The sequence below is a fragment of the Malaclemys terrapin genome, chromosome 3 (genome assembly GCF_027887155.1).
Source record: "Malaclemys terrapin pileata isolate rMalTer1 chromosome 3, rMalTer1.hap1, whole genome shotgun sequence".
In the NCBI taxonomy this organism is placed as follows: domain Eukaryota; kingdom Metazoa; phylum Chordata; order Testudines; family Emydidae; genus Malaclemys; species Malaclemys terrapin.
The window spans coordinates 83,593,422-83,613,628 of NC_071507.1; the positions used below are offsets into that span (position 1 = coordinate 83,593,422).

The 20,207-nt window shown below is 45.4% G+C and overlaps 1 protein-coding gene across 4 annotated transcripts in view; it reads left to right on the forward strand.

Annotated features, from left to right (window-relative positions):
* The window catches only part of FRMD1 (FERM domain containing 1), a 73,603-nt gene extending 53,678 nt beyond the window's left edge, over positions 1-19,925 (forward strand). For 3 of the 4 annotated variants that reach the window (XM_054024549.1, XM_054024548.1, XM_054024552.1), the window contains 7 exons: positions 1,199-1,264; positions 1,459-1,527; positions 1,693-1,867; positions 13,672-14,007; positions 14,148-14,276; positions 15,871-15,950; positions 18,279-19,925. In XM_054024549.1, the coding sequence (XP_053880524.1) occupies positions 1,199-1,264; positions 1,459-1,527; positions 1,693-1,867; positions 13,672-14,007; positions 14,148-14,276; positions 15,871-15,950; positions 18,279-18,569 (1,146 nt within the window). In that variant the 3' untranslated portion in view covers positions 18,570-19,925. The remainder of the gene's footprint in view (positions 1-1,198; positions 1,265-1,458; positions 1,528-1,692; positions 1,868-13,671; positions 14,008-14,147; positions 14,277-15,870; positions 15,951-18,278) is intronic. The other variant, XM_054024550.1, reaches the window with a different exon arrangement.
* Positions 19,926-20,207: the final 282 nt, after the last annotated feature.

Here is a 20,207-nt window from a genome sequence, read left to right on the forward strand (position 1 = left end):
CATGGGAGATCTGAGTTTAAGAGCAGTCTCACATCTCCTGGTCTCTGGGCTGGCGAGGCTCACATCTGTTTCCTACCCTGTTTTCCCCTCTCCAGGCCAGTTTATGAATTCGATAAAGCTGACACCTTTCAAACCATTTTTAATTAGCCTTCCACCTTCTTCCTCCCTCTCTTTTACCACCCCATTCCCAGCAGAAGGAAAGTTAACTATAGTTGTATGAGGCCTGTATCTTAACCAGTGCAGGATGGGAATAGTGGAAAGTTTAATGTTTAGGTCTGAGCTTTATATCATGGTTTGGAGTTATTCTGTTTGTTAGTTCCCAAGAAATTCCAACCCCTCCTCTGATAGGGGAGGTGTGTGTGACTCTGTATCACTGGCATGTCCTCTAGGAGGTATATGTTGCTTAAGGAAATAAAAAGAATCCAGAACATGTTTACACCAACTAATCTCAAATAGAATAGAAGTGTCAATGATACAGCACATGTGTCCATCAAGGTGCAGCACAGGTACAATAGGATAATGATCCTAATAATCCTTTAAAAGCCTTAAGTATAAAACTATGCTACAGTATATACTGAGGACAGAGCGAAAATGCTAAAAAGCTAGATCCAAAGCTGCATTAACCAACACCAAGTCATTCCACCTATGGGGCTTTATTAACCCCTGCTGCTGAACTGCACCTCCAGGTTCCAGCAAGGCCACTAGTGGGAACATTTTCTGCCCTGGCAAGGAGGTGGGACAAGCGGACCTAATAACAGTTTGTTTCAGTCTCTACTTCTGTGCTGTGCAGGTGGGGGTGTTCCTGGGGATAGCAGTGGAAGCAGATTGAAGTAAGGGGCGATTGGCTATGAATAACCGCTTTGTTAAATAAATGACAGTGCTCTAAATTCAGTAAAGCCATTGGATTCCACTTCAATGACTGCAGGTTGTCTTAGGTGTTCAGTATGTGGTGGAAACTCTCAAGACCCCAGCATGAGAAGAACTACACAAGTGAGATATTTAATTCAGTGTTTTTCAGTGAGGAAATGGACACACAAAAAAACCCAGCTAAAAGGGGGGAGGGGGAGATATGAAAGTCTAATAACTTGTACTGAATTGGGATAACCTTGCTGCAGCTCTGTTACAGTACCTATCAGTCAGTGCGGGTCTGTGTGTGTATGGGCTACTTTTTTGACCTCAGACCTTTATGTTCTTGTAGGATAAGAAGGAAGATCGCCCAACAGTTGTCCTGGGCCTCACCCTTAAAGGAATTCACATCTATCAGGTAACCAAATGAAATGAAAGCTATTGATGTACCATTAACTCCATGTAGCCCTCAGCACTCCCTTCTCCCTGTCTCGTTTATGTTCGCCAGACTCTGTATTTCACATTCTTGATTGCGTGTGAATTCCTTGCACATCTCCCCCCCCTCCTTATATCTGCCAGCCCTTGTGTCATCGGGTGTTTGATATGTTGCAGGAGGTGAACCATGTCAGCCAGCTGCTGTATGACTTTCCCTGGTCACACATTGGGAAACTCGCGTTTCTGGTGAGTGTAGCGGAATATGGCCGCCTGGAACCTGGCAAAGCAGTTGGCTTGCCTGCATTTCCGTGCCAAGCTTTACTAGTGTGAATAAAAATGTATTGATCTTTGCCACTGACTGATAACATCCCTCTCCTCATTTTTCTGGGATTGCTCCTTCTGTTTGTCCAGGGGAAAAAATTTGAGATCCAGCCGGACGGTTTGCCCTCTGCCCGGAAGCTGGTGTACTACACAGGTTGCCCTTTCCGGTCACGACACTTGCTGCAGCTCCTGAGCAACAGCCACCGACTCTTTCTGAACATCCAGCCGGTGCTGAAGCATATCCGAAAGCTGGAGGAGGCGGAAGGTACGTGATGGGGAGCAGACTTCATAGTGGCTTCTTCTTATTTGATAGCCTTTCTGTCATGAAAGTGAAGATAGTGAGAGGAAGGAAAGGGATCAGGTTTGTTCCCGTTGGTTAGCATGAAATGGTTACGACTCCCACTGCGTGACTTGGGTTTTCTCTCACTAGAGAGACTGTGTTCAGGAAACAAAGGGAGATTTCCTCCTTTCCTGATGTGAGTGGTGATTCTCGCTCATTGTCCGCTCAACCTTATTTTGACCTTTAATAAGTTCTGAAAAAGATTTGAATTGTGATAGGATCTGCAGTTACTCAAGGTATGCTACAAATCATGGTCACTCTGCTGTATTAAAAGTACCATTTATGAAGGGTTGCTAAAGAGTTAATCAATTGCTATAGATTGATCGAGTCCAGCCATTCAGGAGGTTACTTCATAACCATCTGGAACACATTGCTCATGTTTGTAACATGGGCATAACATCTAATAATTTATCTTTAAACATACTCTGAATATATAAATTGTAATTAAAATGATACGAGCTGTCAATCCTGTGGCTTCAGGGTTTAAGATGATTCCCAGAAGGGGTCAGGAAGCAACTTCTTCCTGTGGTTTTGTATTGACCCACTTGAGTTTAATTATGGGGAATTCACATCTGTCTGAACCAGTGAGCATTGGCTATCCTGAGTCAGGATACAGGGCAAGATGACCCATTGGCCACTTCTAGTACGGTCCTTCTCTGTGTTGTTCTGTTTTTTGTGTTAACTGTTAATCCCAATTACAGTGTGTAAAGAAGGTTACTGAGGAATATGGGTTCCAGTCAATGGCATGTGACCATCATCTGCTAAAGAATGCTGTTAGAACATTAACACAATGCATTTGGGCAGGGTATTCTATGACTGCCATTATGGAGGTTTTGCGCCTTCCTCTGAGGCATCTGGTGCTGGCCATTGTACCAGACAGGATATTGGGTGAGATGGACCATTGGTCTCAACCCAGTCTGGCAAATCTTATAATATTTGTGAAAACAAAATGCAGCAGGTTTGGAAATACATAAATGTCAGGAGTCAAAGTGGGCTCTACTTGTGACCTGCTTGACACACACACACACTGTTCTGATAGTTCTTTCCCATTCCCTTGTGGCTTATTTAGGACTCAATCCTGTGAGGTGCTGAGCATTAACTCCCATTGATTTTAATGGGAGTTCAGTGCATACCTAAAAATTCTGTTTCTTTTACAGATTTCAAGTCCTATCCACACAAGAAAATTGACCCATTGCTGACAATGACTGTGAGCAGTAAGTTCCCCCAGGACTAGTGTTTTGAAATAGCTTTATCCCATCTCCTATACTAGCATTTAAACATCTTTGAACACCAATACAGGAGGACCCCTGCTGACAACTGTTTTCAGTGATGGGTCAATTTCCTGGTGCAGATGGGCTCAGTCTTGCCACCGCTGAAGTAATTGGGAGTTTTGCCTTTTTAATAGCATGGGAGCAGGATCAGTCCCTAAGCTACTAAGTGCTCGGACATACAGAACCCCCTTTCTCGGCCTACCGTGCAAGCTACCTTGAGCCTCAAAATACTTCACACGTTATCTTAATTTAGTGAGAAGTTTTTCAGCTCCACAGAATACTTTTAATTGGCTTTTGTTTTTCATTTTAAGAATGATCATTGCAGGTTGCCTAGATAACATAACTCTCAACCAAAATGTGTCTGTTTTACTCCACACCTGGGGTGAAACTCTCCCTGTCTGGCTGCTCTAATTCACCAGATCTTAACTAAGCTGCAAAGTATGCATCGCAGAAATAATAGTGTTAATAGCCAGCTGGGTGTCCCCTACTCCATCAGAATACACAGTATATAAAAACGTGATACTATTTTTGCTTCTGTTGGTTTTTAATACCTAATGTATGATTCTGCCTCCCCGCCTCATGTTCTTGGTGCTCTGCTGATTTACAATCATTTGGATTAATATTTGCTGTCTGTAAATAAGTTCAAATGTCCATTAAATGGGGACAATGATACTAACACACCCTTACAAACAGAGGTGCTATGTAAGTGCTAAGTATTATTCATTTAAAATTAATTCTGAATGATTGAATACATGGCTAACTGGAGGGGATGACACTTCAGAATGTTAAATATGCAGTCACTGTTATACAACTTAACTTTTTTTAATCTAAAAAACAATCCTCAACTTAACTTTGCAAGCCCTCTGTCAGTGGAGCCAAAAAATCTAAATCAAAGTTAATAGCCAGGACTTTCAAAAGGACTAGTGATTATTTTTTTTTTTTTGGATGTGACACATTACAGGGGCATGATTTTCAGAGTGGGGAATGCTCTCCACGTTTTGAAAATAAGTTACCTTCAAGGTTACTTAAGTTAGGCACCCAAAATTCCTGGTCACTTTTTTTTGAACAATATTAGCCAGCATTTGTGCATCTTCATTAGTTCCTTCTCCCAGCAAAGCCTGGTAGATCTTTTAAGTTCCTAGCTGTTCCTGATGTCATGAGCAGCTCCCCTCTCCATGTTCAAAACGAGCTGTAGTGGCTCAAAGTCCAATATTTCTGCTTCAGTGGACTTAGCCACTAAAGTTCCTCTCAAATGTGGAAACCAGGATTGTTTGAAGGAGTGGGAGGTCTGTTACACCTCACTGTTGAGAAGTAGACTGAATGGCATTGGAGTAGAACGACAAGAGTTTTTCTAAGGAGACCGATTGGATCTGAGGTGGGACAGGGACGTTTCTTTTTTATGTTTGGTTTGAGAAGGAAAGGTGAGGAGTGTGTGGAAGAGCGGCAGGGAACAGCTTGTATGGAAAAGAAGAACACTCCTTCCTGATTTCCCTGTCTATTTCAGTTTGGTACCTAAGACAGTAGCCATGGCAATAATATCAGTTGCCTAAGGTTAACAGTATGTACAGCCACAGCATAATGACTCCATCAGCTAGCTAGGCTTGCATTTTAAAATATTGCTGATCTCCTCCTCCTCCTCATGTAAATCCAGTTTTGAACAGTGATTCTGGGAAAAATCCACAGAATCCATTTGTCTTGGGATGGGGGGCACTTTGTGAATGCTCATGATCCCCATTATTTATCTTGGCAGTTGAACTCCCTAAAACAAACTAGTGAGTATGAGGGTATAAAAATGGGAGAGGAGGGTACAGTCACCTGCTTTTAGTCCTAAGGAAGTCCGTGTGATATCCAGAGCTCTAGGCATTAGACAGAGCTCAAGGTAATGTGGAGAAGACTGAGGTCATGTCACTTAATGATAGGTGGAGCAGGGACATCCTACATTCCTTGCAAGGAAGACTGAAGTCCTTAAGAGTCCGGATGTTAAATTACACCCAAAAATAAACTAAATCAATTCATTGTATAGGATAGCCCCCTTCTCTTCCCACTTCCTAAAGGTCGTTAATAAGGACTTCAGTAGGTTGCGTTCACTTCTGTTGCCCACCGGTAAAAGATGGGGTGTGGCGAGCAACCCAGGCACCAACCTGGTGGTTTGGTTCATGTTCACTTTTTCCTCCTTGTTCCTTTTTCTGCTACAGCCTTACCCTCTTACTCTTGAGTTTGCTTTCCTCTTCCTTCCACTAAGCTCAGTTACACAATGGGTGCAGTTAAACTCAGCACTAATCACTAGTGACAGGTTTGAGGTGACCGGCATGCCTGAAGGGTGTGGGGGTGTGCAGAAGAATGAGAGAGATGGGGCGGGGGAGGTAAACCAGCAAAAGGAATGTAACAGTAGTTTACATATGTCTGAGTGCATAAAGGGCTCAGCAGTGACTCACTGAAGAGACTGTCTAAAGCAGGGGTCAGCAACCTTTCGGAAGTGACAGGTTTCAGAGTAGCAGGACAGTCTCTGCAAAACAATAAATGGACACAAATCTGACATCAGGAATCATAACATTCAAAAACCAGTGGGAGAACACTTCAACCTCCCTAACCACTCAGTGACAGACTTGAAGGTGGCAATTTTGCAACAAAAAAACTTGAAAAACAGACTCCCAAGAGAGACTGCTGAACTTGAATTAATATGCAAATTAGATACAATTAACTTTGGTCTAAACGGAGACTGGGAATGGTTGGGTCATTACACTAATTGAATCTATTTCCCATGTTAAGTATCCTCACACTTTCTATGGGTCATCTCGATTTATCACTTCAAAGTTGTTTTTTTTTTCTCCTGCTGATGATAGCTCTTCTTAATTGATTGGCCTCTTACAGTTGGTATGGCTACTTCCACCTTTTCATGTTCTCTGTATGTATAAATATCTTCTTTCTGTGTGTTCCATTCTATGCATCTGAAGAAGTAGGCTGTAGCCCACGAAAGCTTATGCTCAAATAAATGTGTTAGTCTCTAAGGTGCCACAAGTACTCCTGTTCTTTCAGAAATGGTGTGCCGAGTCTTAAATTAGAGTGAATAAATGAAGGTTTCGTGTGCCAGGAATACATTTTAATGTTTTTAGAAGGGCTCTTTCTATAAATCTATAATATATAACTAAACTATTGTATGTAAAGTAAATAAGGTTCTTAAAATGTTTAAGAAGCTTCATTTAAAATTAAATTAAAATACAGAGCCCCCCGGACTGGTGGCCAGGACCCGGGCAGTGTGAGTGCCACTGAAAATCAGCTCGCGTGCTGCCTTTGGCACGCGTGCCATAGATTGTGTACCCCTGGTCTAAAGAAACCTAAAGCTCTGTGGTGTATTGTCCCCATCCTCCTCCCACCCCAACCTCTCAGACTTCACAGGTCCTTGGAGGAAGGTGGACTACAGCTGGCTTTAGCATTCACTGAGCCCCAAACTGGGGTTGGTGAAAATGGGCCATATGCTGCCTCCCTTTCCCATCCCACTGCCAGGTAGGTAAGTTGTTTCACTGTCTGATCTTGCTTCCAGGAGTGGGGGAAGGGGGGAAGATAAAGCGATTATGCTGGCCCAGGAAATGAAATCTGCACGGGGACTCCAAAAGCCAGCAAGTTGAGCAGTCCCCATCAGTGCTTGGCCCAAGTTCCCAGCTGCACCCAATATCCACTGTCACTTAAACTCTCTGTGCCCCCATTTCCCACCTGTAAAACAGGGAGGATTGCACTTCATATGTAAGTGTTGTGAGGATGTTTATCTGAAGTGTGCAGATACTAGGGTGATGGGGGGGGCTATATAAGTACAATAGGTAGAGGAATGGGAGGCACAGAGAAAGATGGTTGAGACTCCCTGGCTTGGGACTGATTGTGTACTGACTCTGTCATAGTTTACAGCAGCCCTGAGGCTGCACTAAAATGTGCCTGCTGACTGTTGCCTCCAGAATAGGTGGAGCACAGTGTGAGTCCCTTGCTGTCCCCTGCCTCCTGCATGAGGGAGTCTTACCTAGGCCTATCTGGGTGTCCACTCTCTAACATCACCACCCTTGCAGGCACTGTGACAATCTGGTCGGGGGGCAGTCCAGATCAGCTGGGTTGTCACCATTTGCCCTGCAGCTCGGTGCCTTTCAGTGCCTTGTTACTGTAGCAGCCAGCCAGGGATATTCACAGTCAGCAAGTAGTATTCTTGTCTCATGCTGCCCTGATCCGGCAGCTCTGACCCCAGCCTTGGTTACAGCCAGCCAGGTGACTCCCAACTCACTCCCAGCCCCAAACCCTGTGCTTTGTAATGTCCAGCCTTCTCCTGGACAGTTCAGAGAAATTTTATTCTTGTAGAGAGACAGAAGTACATCACAATTTATTGACTTAACTGGGATAAACATACCCTTTCATTTAAACACTGCACTGAGTTGGTTTATAGTAAATATAAAAGAAATTTATTAACAAGAGGACATAGGTTAAGAGATACCAAGTAAAAGCAAGAAAGTTAAAAAGGGTCACAAGCAAATTAAAATTGAAAAACACACATCTAAAAGTCTAAAACTTAACTTAGCAAGGTACAAGCTTTGTTCAAGATATTTTTTCTCACCTGTATTTATTTCCCAGAGATTTCAACCACCCTTAGTTGAAGGACCCATCTTTCTCCGCTCACAAGAGTTCTGTTCCCTTGTCTCTGTCTTGTGATGTATGCCAAAGATTGCTTCTCTCCTTACTTGCATCTTCCAAAGTTCAATGAACTTGTTTCACGAGGCATGATGACCTCATGCTGGTTTTTTTGTTTTGCTTTGTTTTCTTCTTGTGGGCTTCCTATTCCCCTGCTGATTTCTCTGTAAATGGAGCTCCCATTGTTTCTGGTCACACCATGCTTAATTTATGAAGGAGACAGGTAAATAACTGGCTTCTCTCCTTTCTGGAAGGGAACCTGTTTCTCCCTCTTTGTTTTAAAATCTGGGGCCACAATATCATTAAGAAACCACATTTACCCATATAGTATTGTTACTGGTGAACAATAATGTTGTGCAACATATGCAGGGCCGGCTCCAGGGTTTTGGCCGCCGCAAGCAGTCAAACAAACAAACAAAAAAAAGCCGCGATTGCAATCTGCGGCGGCAATTCAGCGGGAGGTCCTTCGCTCCGAGCAGGAGTGAGGGACCATCCGCCGAATTGCCGCCGAACAGTTGGACCTGCCGCCCCTCTCCGAAGTGGCCGCCCCAAGCACCTGCTTGGTAAGCTGGTGCCTAGAGCCGGCCCTGAATGTATGTGTGTCCTTAACTTCCAGAAAAGACCTCACTCAATACACTTTTATAATACAATAATATTGTATACAGTCAGTTGATTCAATTGCTTCTCGTTTTGAGGTTCAGCCCCCTGTCTTTATAAATAATAAACCTTTGAAATGGACTCTTTGGAAAGTAAAACCCAGACCTGCCCTCTCTCTCCTGCTGGTTCAGATGCCATGCTCCCTTCTCCCCCAATTGTTAGAGAGAGGTTTGCCTCCCCCCTTCCCCCCCCTTGTTAGCTTAACAGGTCTGTTTACACAATATGTGAGCACATTCTCCTTCTTTCACAGTACTTTGGAAGCAACTCCGAGGTGGGGAAAACACAGTTCCTTTATCTAAGACAGACCTGTTTACCAACCGCCTAGTATACCTGGTTTAAACACTCTTTAGTAATCATTCCAGCATATGTCCTAATACTTAATATACATTGCACACATGTATCATGGAAGAATATTAATGATCAGTGAGTTATTCATAAATGATACCTCACCCAGCATATTTTGTACAAAGCTTATTACAATAGAGTGTAGGATGTGAGTACAGGGGTGCTTGGTGTCACAGCCACTCAAGCCTTCTCCTCTGGGCTATGCCAGCTCTCTTTGCCTTGCAAGTTCATAGAATCATAGAATATCAGAGTTGGAAGGGACCTCAAGAGGTCATCTAGTCCAACCCCCTGCTCAAAGCAGGACCAATTCCCAGCTAAATCATCCCAGTCAGGGCTTTGTCAAGCCGGGCCTTAAAAACCTCCAAGGAAGGAGACTCCACCACCTCCCTAGGTAACGCATTCCAGTGTTTCACCACCCTCCTAGTGAAATAGTTTTTCCTGATATCCAACCTGGACCTCCCCCACTGCAACTTGAGACCATTGCTCCTTGTTCTGTCATCTGCCACCACTGAGAACAGCCGAGCTCCATCCTCTTTGGAACCCCCCTTCAGGTAGTTGAAGGCTGCTATCAAATCCCCCCTCATTCTTCTCTTCTGGAGACTAAACAATCCCAGTTCTCTCAGCCTCTCCTCATAAGTCATGTGCTCCAGACCCCTAATCATTTTTGTTGCCCTCCGCTGGACTCTTTCCAATTTTTCCACATCCTTCTTGTAGTGTGGGGACCAAAACTGGACACAGTATTCCAGATGAGGCCTCACCAATGTCGAATAAAGGGGAACGATCACGTTCCTCGATCTGCTGGCAATGCCCCTACTTATACAGCCCAAAATGCCGTTAGCCTTCTTGGCAACAAGAGCACACTGTTGACTCATATCCAGCTTCATATCCACTGTGACCCCTAGGTCCTTTTCAGCAGAACTGCTACCTAGCCATTCGGTCCCTAGTCTGTAGCAGTGCATGGGATTCTTCCGTCCTAAGTGCAGGACTCTGCACTTGTCCTTGTTGAACCTCATCAGGTTTTTTTCTGCCCAATCCTCTAATTTGTCTAGGTCCCTCTGTATCCTATCCCTACCCTCTAGTGTATCTACCACGCCTCCTAGTTTAGTGTCATCTGCAAACTTGCTGAGAGTGCAGTCCACACCATCCTCCAGATCATTAATAAAGATATTAAACAAAACCGGCCCCAGGACCGACCCTTGGGGCACTCCACTTGAAACCGGCTGCCAACTAGACATGGAGCCATTGATCACTACCCGTTGAGCCCGATGATCTAGCCAGCTTTCTATCCACCTTACAGTCCATTCATCCAGCCCATACTTCTTTAACTTGGTGGCAAGAATACTGTGGGAGACAGTATCAAAAGCTTTGCTAAAGTCAAGAAATAACACATCCACTGCTTTCCCCTCATCCACAGAGCCAGTTATCTCATCATAGAAGGCAATTAGGTTAGTCAGGCACGACTTCCCCTTCGTGAATCCATGCTGACTGTTCCTGATCACTTTCCTCTCCTCTAAATGTTTCATAATTGATTCCTTGAGGACCTGCTCCATGATTTTTCCAGGGACTGAGGTGAGGCTGACTGGCCTGTAGTTCCCCGGATCCTCCTTCTTCCCTTTTTTAAAGATGGGCACTACATTAGCCTTTTTCCAGTCATCTGGGACCTCCCCCGATCGCCATGAGTTTTCAAAAATAATGGCTAATGGCTCTGCAATCTCACCCGCCAACTCCTTTAGCACCCTCGGATGCAGCGCATCCGGCCCCATGGACTTGTGCACGTCCAGTTTTTCTAAATAGTCCCGAACCACTTCTTTCTCCACAGAGGGTTGGTCACCTTCTCCCCATGCTGTACTGCCCAGTGCAGCAATCTGGGAGCTGACCTTGTGCGTGAAGACAGAGGCAAAAAAATCATTGAGTACATTAGCTTTTTCCACATCCTCGGTCACTAGGTTGCCTCCCTTATTCAGTAAGGGGCCCACACTTTCCTTGATTTTCTTCTTGTTGCTAACATACCTGAAGAAACCCTTCTTGTTACTCTTAACATCTCTTGCTAACTGCAACTCCAAGTGTGATTTGGCCTTCCTGATTTCACTCCTGCACGCCTGAGCAATATTTTTATACTCCTCCCTGGTCATTTGTCCAATCTTCCACTCCTTATAAGCCTCTTTTTTGCGTTTAAGATCAGCAAGGATTTCACTGTTTAGCCAAGCTGGTCGCCTGCCATATTTACTATTCTTTCTACACATCGGGATGGTTTGTTCCTGCAACCTCAATAAGGATTCTTTAAAATACAGCCAGCTCTCCTGGACCCCTTTGCCCTTCATGTTATTCTCCCAGGGGATCCTGCCCATCTGTTCCCTGAGGGAGTCAAAGTCTGCTTTTCTGAAGTCCAGGGTCCGTATTCTGCTGCTCTCCTTTCTTCCTTGTGTCAGGATCCTGAACTCGACCATCTCATGGTCACTGCCTCCCAGGTTCCCATCCACTTTTGCTTCCCCTACTAGTTCTTCCCTGTTTGTGAGCAGCAGGTCAAGAAAAGCTTTGCCCCTAGTTGGTTCCTCCAGCACTTGCACCAGGAAATTGTCTCCTACACTTTCCAAAAATTTCCTGGATTGCCTGTGCACCGCTGTATTGCTCTCCCAGCAGATATCAGGGTGATTAAAGTCTCCCATGAGAACCAGGGCCTGTGATCTAGCAACTTCTGCTAGTTGCCAGAAGAAAGCCTCGTCCACCTCATCCCCCTGGTCTGGTGGTCTATAGCAGACTCCAACCACGACATCACCCTTGTTGCTCACACTTCTCAACTTTATCCAGAGACTCTCAGGTTTTTCTGCAGTATCATACCGGAGCTCTGAGCAGTCATACTCCTCTCTTACATACAACGCAACTCCCCCACCTTTTCTGCCCTGCCTGTCCTTCCTGAACAGTTTATATCCATCCATGACCGTACTCCAGTCATGTGAGTTATCCCACCAAGTCTCTGTTATTCCAATCACATCATAGTTCCCTGACTGTGCCAGGACTTCCAGTTCTCCCTGCTTGTTTCCCAGGCTTCTTGCATTTGTGTATAGGCACTTAAGATAACTCAACGATCGTCCCTCTTTCTCAGCATGAGACAGGAGTCCTCCCCTGTTGCGCTCTCCTGCTTGTGCTTCCTCCCAGGATCCCATTTCCCCACTTACCTCAGGGCTTTGGTCTCCTTCCCCCGGTGAACCTAGTTTAAAGCCCTCCTCACTAGGTTAGCCAGCCTGCTGGCGAAGATGCTCTTCCCTCTCTTCGTTAGGTGGAGCCCGTCTCTGCCTAGCACTCCTTCTTCTTGGAACACCATCCCATGGTCGAAGAATCCAAAGCCTTCTCTCCGACACCACCTGCGTAGCCATTCGTAGTTAACAATAGATGCACCCCAATCCCCGAGCCCCTTTGAAGTGTTCCCCTTTGATACCCAGCCCCCGACACTGCTGAAAGGATAGAGATTTTACTAGAAACAAGAGTGTGAGGGAAACAAATGATAACTTGCAGTACAAAAAATCGTAAAATGTGAACGTGGGTCTGCACTTAATAGTTAACTTTCTTATCTAATAAAGTAGGTTTTCCTCCCCCAAAGTTTGTCAGTTGCAGAGCTGGCTGGCTTCACAGGAATCAGGATCCAGTATTTAATGAGAACACCCCTGTTCCTCAAGATGTGTCTTCAGTGCATGGATCCACAGTGCCTTTCCATATTCTCTGTTATGCAGAAACAGGTTTTTGTCTTTACTCCTAGGAAGGAGTTTCAGTTGTTCGCAGTTGTCTCCATTGGCTTTCCATTGAAAGTCTTGGAGCAAGGCCAGTCAGTTGAGCCTTGCATTGCATCACTGGCTAAACAGGGTGGGGTGACACCTCCCTCCTGCCTGAATGGGCCATCACGAGACATATCCCCTGGTGACTAACTTTTTACACTCCCAGTCCATAAAGTAGACATGCAGTATAAATACATAATTCCTTCAGTATTACCCATACAGACATCTTGCAATGAATATGAATCTTGACAGGTAAGTTTCTGTAGATACCTTTTAGATGTTACTCTTTATGGATAACTGTCCTGCAAGTCATGTTTGGTGTCCATGAGTTTGTCAGGTCTGAGGTGAGAGTTGTTTGCGAAGATCGGGGGACTCTTTGCCAAGGTGCCACAGTAGTGTTGTAGACCCACCATCTAATCTGTGGATTGATGTAGGAGCTGATGCACATGGGGGGGAGGGGAGGAAATCTTTGGCTGAGGAGATCTGTTAACTTTTCAGCCCCTCTGTTCTGCCAGAGTGGTGGAAAGGGGCTGAAGCAAAGAAGAAAATGTGGTCCTTGTTTGTGCTTAATATTGGCCCTGGGGATGGTCTGTTTGGAGTAGAGAGCTAAGCATCTCGCTAGCTCCTGTTTGAATGACCTCAGGATCTACTATAGAAACTTGTGGGGAGGGACCCAATTAAGATATGTTTCCAGTGGGGGCATAGCCTCACATACGCCTCCATCCATCGCCTACCACTTCTACACAATTCCCTTGTGCCCCTACAATTGCGCCCACCCTCCCCATTTCCTTCAGATTATGGGCCGTTCACTGATTAGCGTGCTGAGACCGCAACAGACCACAGTCCTATGTTTAAACACAGGACAGTCGCCCCTCTTGAGGCTTCTACTCCCCCTTCCTTACAATGGTTTTCTCTAGAGCAGGAGTCATGGTGAAGAGAATCAATGAATTTTAGGATCTCCCTTTGGATTTAATTTGTTTTATCTCCAATTGGTTCCTTTCCCCACTGTCCCCCCATATAGAGAAGAAGCGTTATCGGGAATCCTACATCAGTGACACTCTGGAGATGGACCTTGACCCCTCGGATAAGCACTCCCACGGCAGTGGAAGCAGTGGGGGCAGCCGGAGGAACAATAGACTATCTCGTCAGTCAACTGGGAGCCACGGCAGCTCGCACACGTCTGGTATTGAGGCAGATTCGAGGCACAGGATGTCAGTGGAAATGTCAGTGGATGAGCCCTTCGGTATCGATCGGGTTCATCGGAAGGAGAAATCATGCAGCTCGACAGTTAGCTATGGCAGCTCTGGCATTGACAGTGGTGGCAAAGGGAGAGCTGAAGATGACTCTCAGGATGACGGTAAGGAAGTGGGGGGGGGGGCATGTGGTGTTTAGTAACCCTGGTCCTATGCTGTTGTAATGGAAAGGAGGAGGTAATGAAACTTCAAATGACTTGGGAGGGCAGAGACATGACGTTAACTACTCTTCTTTCTCTTCCAGAGGTTGAGCTGGCAGTGGATGAGCCTGAGGAGGTGCCTGTGGATGAGCCTGTAGAGAGAAACCAGTTGGAGGAGGCAGCTGAAGGAGAGTCTGTCAGTTCTCTTGCTTTAGATGCACTTTGCTGTCAAGGTGAGGTGGTTTTCTGCAGTCGTTCCATGCTCTCCTCAAGGTTGCGTATAGTTTCATGGAGATGTGCGTGGCAAGCACAGAATCATCCGGAAGGGATTCCGAGGTAGGCGTGCTGGGAATTGGCTCTCTGTGTTACAGTTCAGTTCTCTCTCTTTGTGGCTTAAGACCAGATTGGAAGCCAAGTCCTATAGAGGTGAAATGCAAATGTGCTATATTATACTGCAGCATCATCCCTGTCCTCCGTAATGGCCTCCGTTTTTCCCTTACCCATCTCAGATTTTTTTTAAATTGATTCATGAACATCTCTTCTGTGTGACTTGAAAACATATGTAAGCCTTTCCAGCGAAGGAATTAACTGATGTACATTGTGAAAGGCAGACGTGTTCAATCACAAGTTGTTGAGCTTGGTGAGGTTCTGTGGCCCTTGTTATGCAGGCCTCCAGTGATCATAGTGGTCCCTTCTGACCCATGAATCTATGTCCCGTTCCAAGCATTAAAGCAGGGCGAGACTGATGTGAATATGAAAGTAGGGCCTTTTGGCCTCAGCCCTGAGGTTGAAAGACACATGAGTATTAGTGACTGAAACGACATCTGTGAGTGTCTTTCAAATGAGCTAGGGAGGTGTGTGGTATGGGACTCGCTGAACATTGTAACAGTCTGAGGAGATATATTGTAAATTGCCTCTTCACATAGGGTTACCATTTTTTAAACTAACAAAAAGAGGACACTCCAAGGGGCCCCGGCTCCACCCCAACTCCGCCCCTTTCCCAAAGTCCCCGCCCCAACTCTGCCCCCTCCCCTGAACGCTCCGCCCCCTGCTCCTCCCCCTCCCCTGCTTCCTGCGAATCAAATGTTCGCGGGCAGCCTAAAACAGGGAGGCAGGCAGCAGGTAAGCTGGGGGGGGGGGGGCGAGGAGGCGCAGCCCCGTCCAGCCCCCTGGCCGAGCGGCTCGGGCCCTGGGGTACCAGCCCCAGTTCCAGCCGAGTGCGCCGGCCCCGGCGGTTCCAGCTCAGCTTGGGCCCCGGGGCACCGGCCCTGGTTCCAGCGGAGCGCACCAGCCCCGGCCCCGGTGGCTCCAGCTTGGCTCAGGCCCCGGAACACGGGCACCAGCCCCGGTGGTTCCAGCCCGGCTCGGCTCGGGCCCTGGGGCACCGGCCCTGGTTCCAGCTGAGCGGCTCCGGCCTGCCCCGGCCCCAGTGGCTCCAGCTTGGCTCGGGCCCCGGGGCACGGGCACCGGCCCAGCCGAGCGGCTCTGGCCCCGGCGACTCCAGCTCGGATCGGGCCCTGGGGCACCGGCCCGTCTGGCCCCGGCCCCAGCTGAGCGGCGCTGGCCAGTGGCCGAGCACCGCCGGCCCCAGCAGCTCCGGCAGCGGCTCCAGCTCCGGCCCCAGTGCAGATCCAAGCCCCACGACCCCTCCCTATTTTCCCAGACAAGTCCGGCTTTTTGGAATTTCCCCCCGGATGGGGATTTGACGACCAAAAAGCCGGACATGTCCGGGAAAAGCCGGACGTATGGTAACCCTATTTTCACATGAACTACTGTAAATGTTTCAGTGCAAATCTATAATCTGAACTTGAATCTCTTCCTCTGCAGCCCTTAAGCAGAAGCCTCTCTCTGTGGTACAAGTCACACTGATAAAAATGAGAGGCCAAAGTGTGGAATCTCTTCATCAGGTAAGAGGAAACAGCAGACTGGTGGATCTGACTGTGGATATTGGGTTAAATTCTGCTCTTCTTTACACAGCTGTAAAACAAGTCAGAGGGGCTACTCTGGATTTACACAGGCAAAAGTCAGACCAGAAGCTGACCAGTAATTACTACTAGAGATGGGATGAGGAGGCAAATTATAATGAGAAGGTTTGGAGTGAGAGAGACTGAAATCTTGCAAACTGTCCTCCTTAGATTTAGGCTTCCAAAAAGGAAATGGAAAATAAGCCACTCCAAGTTTTGTGTCCAAACCCAGAGCCAAGACCATTTGGGTGATTTTGGATTTGAGAGGCAAACTCAATTTCCTCTCCACTCCTGAAGTTGGAAGAGGTTCAAAGCTGAGGGACTGGTTTTGCTCCGTCTGTAATTATTACTGTTTGTTTCATTGTGCTGCTTGTTTGTTGAACTTTTCTGTCTGTTTTCTTTTCCCCAAGCCTCTGAGAAAAGGGAACTATATATGGCAAAAGCACGTACTGTGTCTTAAGCAATACTGTCATGCCCTCTGAAAAACCTCTTACATTTAAAAACTTCTTTAAACCTTTTTATATTTCAAAGTGTGGCTATAGTAATAGAAACAAACTTTTTTTTAATATGATTCTATCATGGGGATTCCCAGTTATTCCCTCTGAGTCCAAAACAAACTTGCTCAGCTAAGAAAATCTGATTATTTTTTTTTTCTCCCTCCCCTCACCTCCATCTGCAAACACTTCCTCGATCTCTCTCGTTTAAATTAATCTGGGGTCTTTCTGCCTCTTACTGGACATGGTCAACAGTGATGATCTCCAGTTGGAGTTTACCAGTCTTTTTTATTGATGCATGAGACTAGAATAGATACCAACTTATTCTTCCAAAATCGTTGGTTCTGCAGGACAAACCATAGTAAAAACTTATTTCTGCTGTCGAGTTGAACAGAGGTGACTCAGACACACAGGGAGCAGACATGTTGAGTAAATTAAATAAATAGGATATCTCCATTAATTTAATTTATCTCCTAGAACTGGAAGGGACCTTGAGGTTATCAAGTCCAGCCCCCTGCCTTCACTAGCAGGACCAAGTACTGATTTTGCTCCAGATCCCTAAATGGCCCCCTCAAGGATTGAACTCACAACCCTGGGTTTAGCAGGCCAATGCTCAAACCACTGAGCTATCCCTCCCCCAAAGATACGCTGTTTTTACATTAATCTGTTTCTGACCACACACTTAAACAGTGCTTTCCACTGATGATATTAAATCTATTTTGGCCCCAGATTCAGACACCTTAACAGTTTTTTATAAGAATAGTTCTGATTTAAATATAGGTTTGATAACACATTTCAAGAGATCTTTTCTTTCTGATGGCTGCCTCTTTTACCAGCATATATACCGAATAGTCAATTTGTGACTTTGGGCCTTTTTTCTTATATACAAGGCTGTGTAACTGAATTAACTGTATTATTGGTAGGATTTTTGAAATCACTCTATGTTCAAACTCTTCTCTCAAAGCAGAGCTGGGGTGGTCAGCCTGGCATAGCAGAAGAGTTGAGTGCTTTTGAAAGTGTGTCTGAAAATTATATATATTTATAATAAACATTTCTATCGATATATGTGGACAAAGTTTTATGTCTGCATTGATAAGGTAAGTGTTTTTGTTTGAATGCTATATTTCTAGAATTTAATCTTAAAACCAATTTAAAGAATAACTATCAAGAGCCAGGGCTGGTGGGTAATTCCTCAGTAAAGGCTAGGCTGCTATTGCTTTTGCCAAATGAAGTCTGCCTTTAAATGCTACTACTGGTTCACTGCGCCAATTTTTCCATTTCTGCGTAACGTGTGGATTAGTTGTACTTGGCATTTGTGTTTAAAATTAGGCACAAAGCTCATCAGTTTTCACAGTTGCTTTCTTGAACCTTCCTTTTAGCTCATAAATTTTTAGTGGACCCCATCCCAATGTTTTCTAGTGCTTGTTCTTCATATGCAGCCAGAGGCTGACCACCCCAGCTCTGCCAGGAAGTGTCACTTTGGCCACGCTTTATGCCTGTCAGATGCTCCATTCATTGTACTTGACACTGGGGACACAGTGTACAGAAATCAGAATCTGGATGAAATAAAAGGGCAATTAAGTGAATTCACAATTTCATTATGGTTCACAGCTTCTTCATTAAGACAATGACCTTCAGAAAGCTGATGGGGGTGGTTTGAGGTAACAGGAACAGTTTAAGAAAATTCCGATAAGCATTAGGAACCAGCATCCTTCGGCTATGTACGTGCTGTTCTTCAGCTCATAGTCATTTCCTCATCTGTCTCTTACTGAACCAGCAGGTGAGACAGCCTAAAGACAGGAGCTGCGCAGACCAGCACAGCCAGAGTTTGGATGACATCCGTCTTTACAAGCATCGGCATCCACCGCTAAGCTCCACATTATCTTCGGACACCTCCCACAGCTACACATTTGGTTGTGCACTGGAGGATAAGCTGGCCAACTACGGCTGCGTTTATTCAACAGCAGACTGCAAAACCAAGTCCGCCCTCTATGGAAAGAGATCCATGAACTGCCTGTCTCTGGATCTCTTGGGAGAAGACCAGCTGCCGGAGGAGTTTGTGGTGTAGCCAAGTTGGCAAGGTCCTAACCAAGGAGACGGCTCATTAGGGAAATAAAAGCTACTATATATACCTCATCAATGCATGATACATTGCTTTTGATCTCGGAGGTGATTGGTAAATGACTTTTGTACCCTATTAAGGGATGTATAAGTAGTGTCACAACCCAACAATCCTGACAAAAGTGCAAGTTTATTACAGGGCAGCACTTTAATTAAAAAGAAAAATACTGGCAATGGAATATCTGTCCTCTACCCAGCGCACAGTTAAAGTGGACTGCCCCAATAGAATAGACAATTTTTTTATTTAAAATACCAGTGGGCAGTTGGCCCAAAACACCTAATAAGCTAATAGCACAGAGAGCACATCTGAATTGACTTACCTGAAAGCAACTACAGATTCCACATTGATTTTTTTTTTTTAAAGCCACCTACTTCCTGACCTTTTGTGCCCATAATGTTACACTAATCCAGTGTGTTGGTCCCCTTGAATTCACTCTACTGAGGTACCTGCTGTCAACTGTCAGTTTTCTCCTAGAACATATCTCAGCCTACCAGCAATGGGGATGGACCTTCTGCAGCTCTGTAATATCTATACCTGTCCTGCTCCCTTTGAAATCAATGGAAGCTTCACTGTTGGCTTCACTAGGAGCAGGATCTGCCCCATTGTGGGTTTGTTTCTAGGTTCCCTCCCCCACCAAACCAAAAACATACCAGCAATTGTACTGCTGTTTTTTTAAACTGCATTTTAGAGCAACGAAGTGGGAACCACTGGCCACTAACTATTGCCACAAACCTCCACTATTGATCCCTAGATACAGTCTTCATCCTCGTTATTGTTTGGAAAATAACAGGATGACTCAACTACTTCCAGCAGTTTGGATTTTGAGGAAGTCATGACAAAAGTGCTAATTGATAGGCTTTTCAGGAAAGAAGTATGACTGGAGAAGTTGTTCAAGGATGATGGCTTCTACTTGAATCAGCACTTTTTAAAAAACAACTCCATTCCATATGAATTCACCCTCTGAGTTTTGGAGGTCGAACATGGAGAAAATAGATTTCAGGGGATGACTAGAGTAGTTATTAGGGATGATGCCCAGTTTTGGTTTTGATTGGGGCATTCAGCTGGTGAAGGATGTGACTGTAAGGCACCTGATGATATATATTTGTGGTTGTTTCTGAATCAAAGGTAGTGGTGTGTGGGTTTGTTTTTTTTTGAGTGCTATGGAGCTGTGCCAGTGTTCTGTGTAAAGATACGTGTGCTGGTACTATACGATAAAAAGTGCTCATATTAGGTCTGGAGATGAGATGCTTTCTGCCTTCATTCACAAAAATGATGCTATGTTGTTTTCCCCTTTTTTCCCACCTGCAGTACTTGGGGGGGGGGGGGGGGGGGGGAGGGGAGGGGAGGGGAATGACACAACCACCCATAACCCAGTGGCCAGTTTGCATCGTGGCGAATGGAGAGAAATGATGTAACGAATCAATGTTCCATGCATCCCCCTCAGCAAAGAATAATTATTTTAGAAAATAAAGCACAATGAATGCAAAATGTCCTCTTGCAGTATCAATCTTGCTGCACTAAAGAGTTGAAAATAGTAGAATGCATGTAAGCTGCAGTCAGACCACAGTTAAAATTGTCATTGCA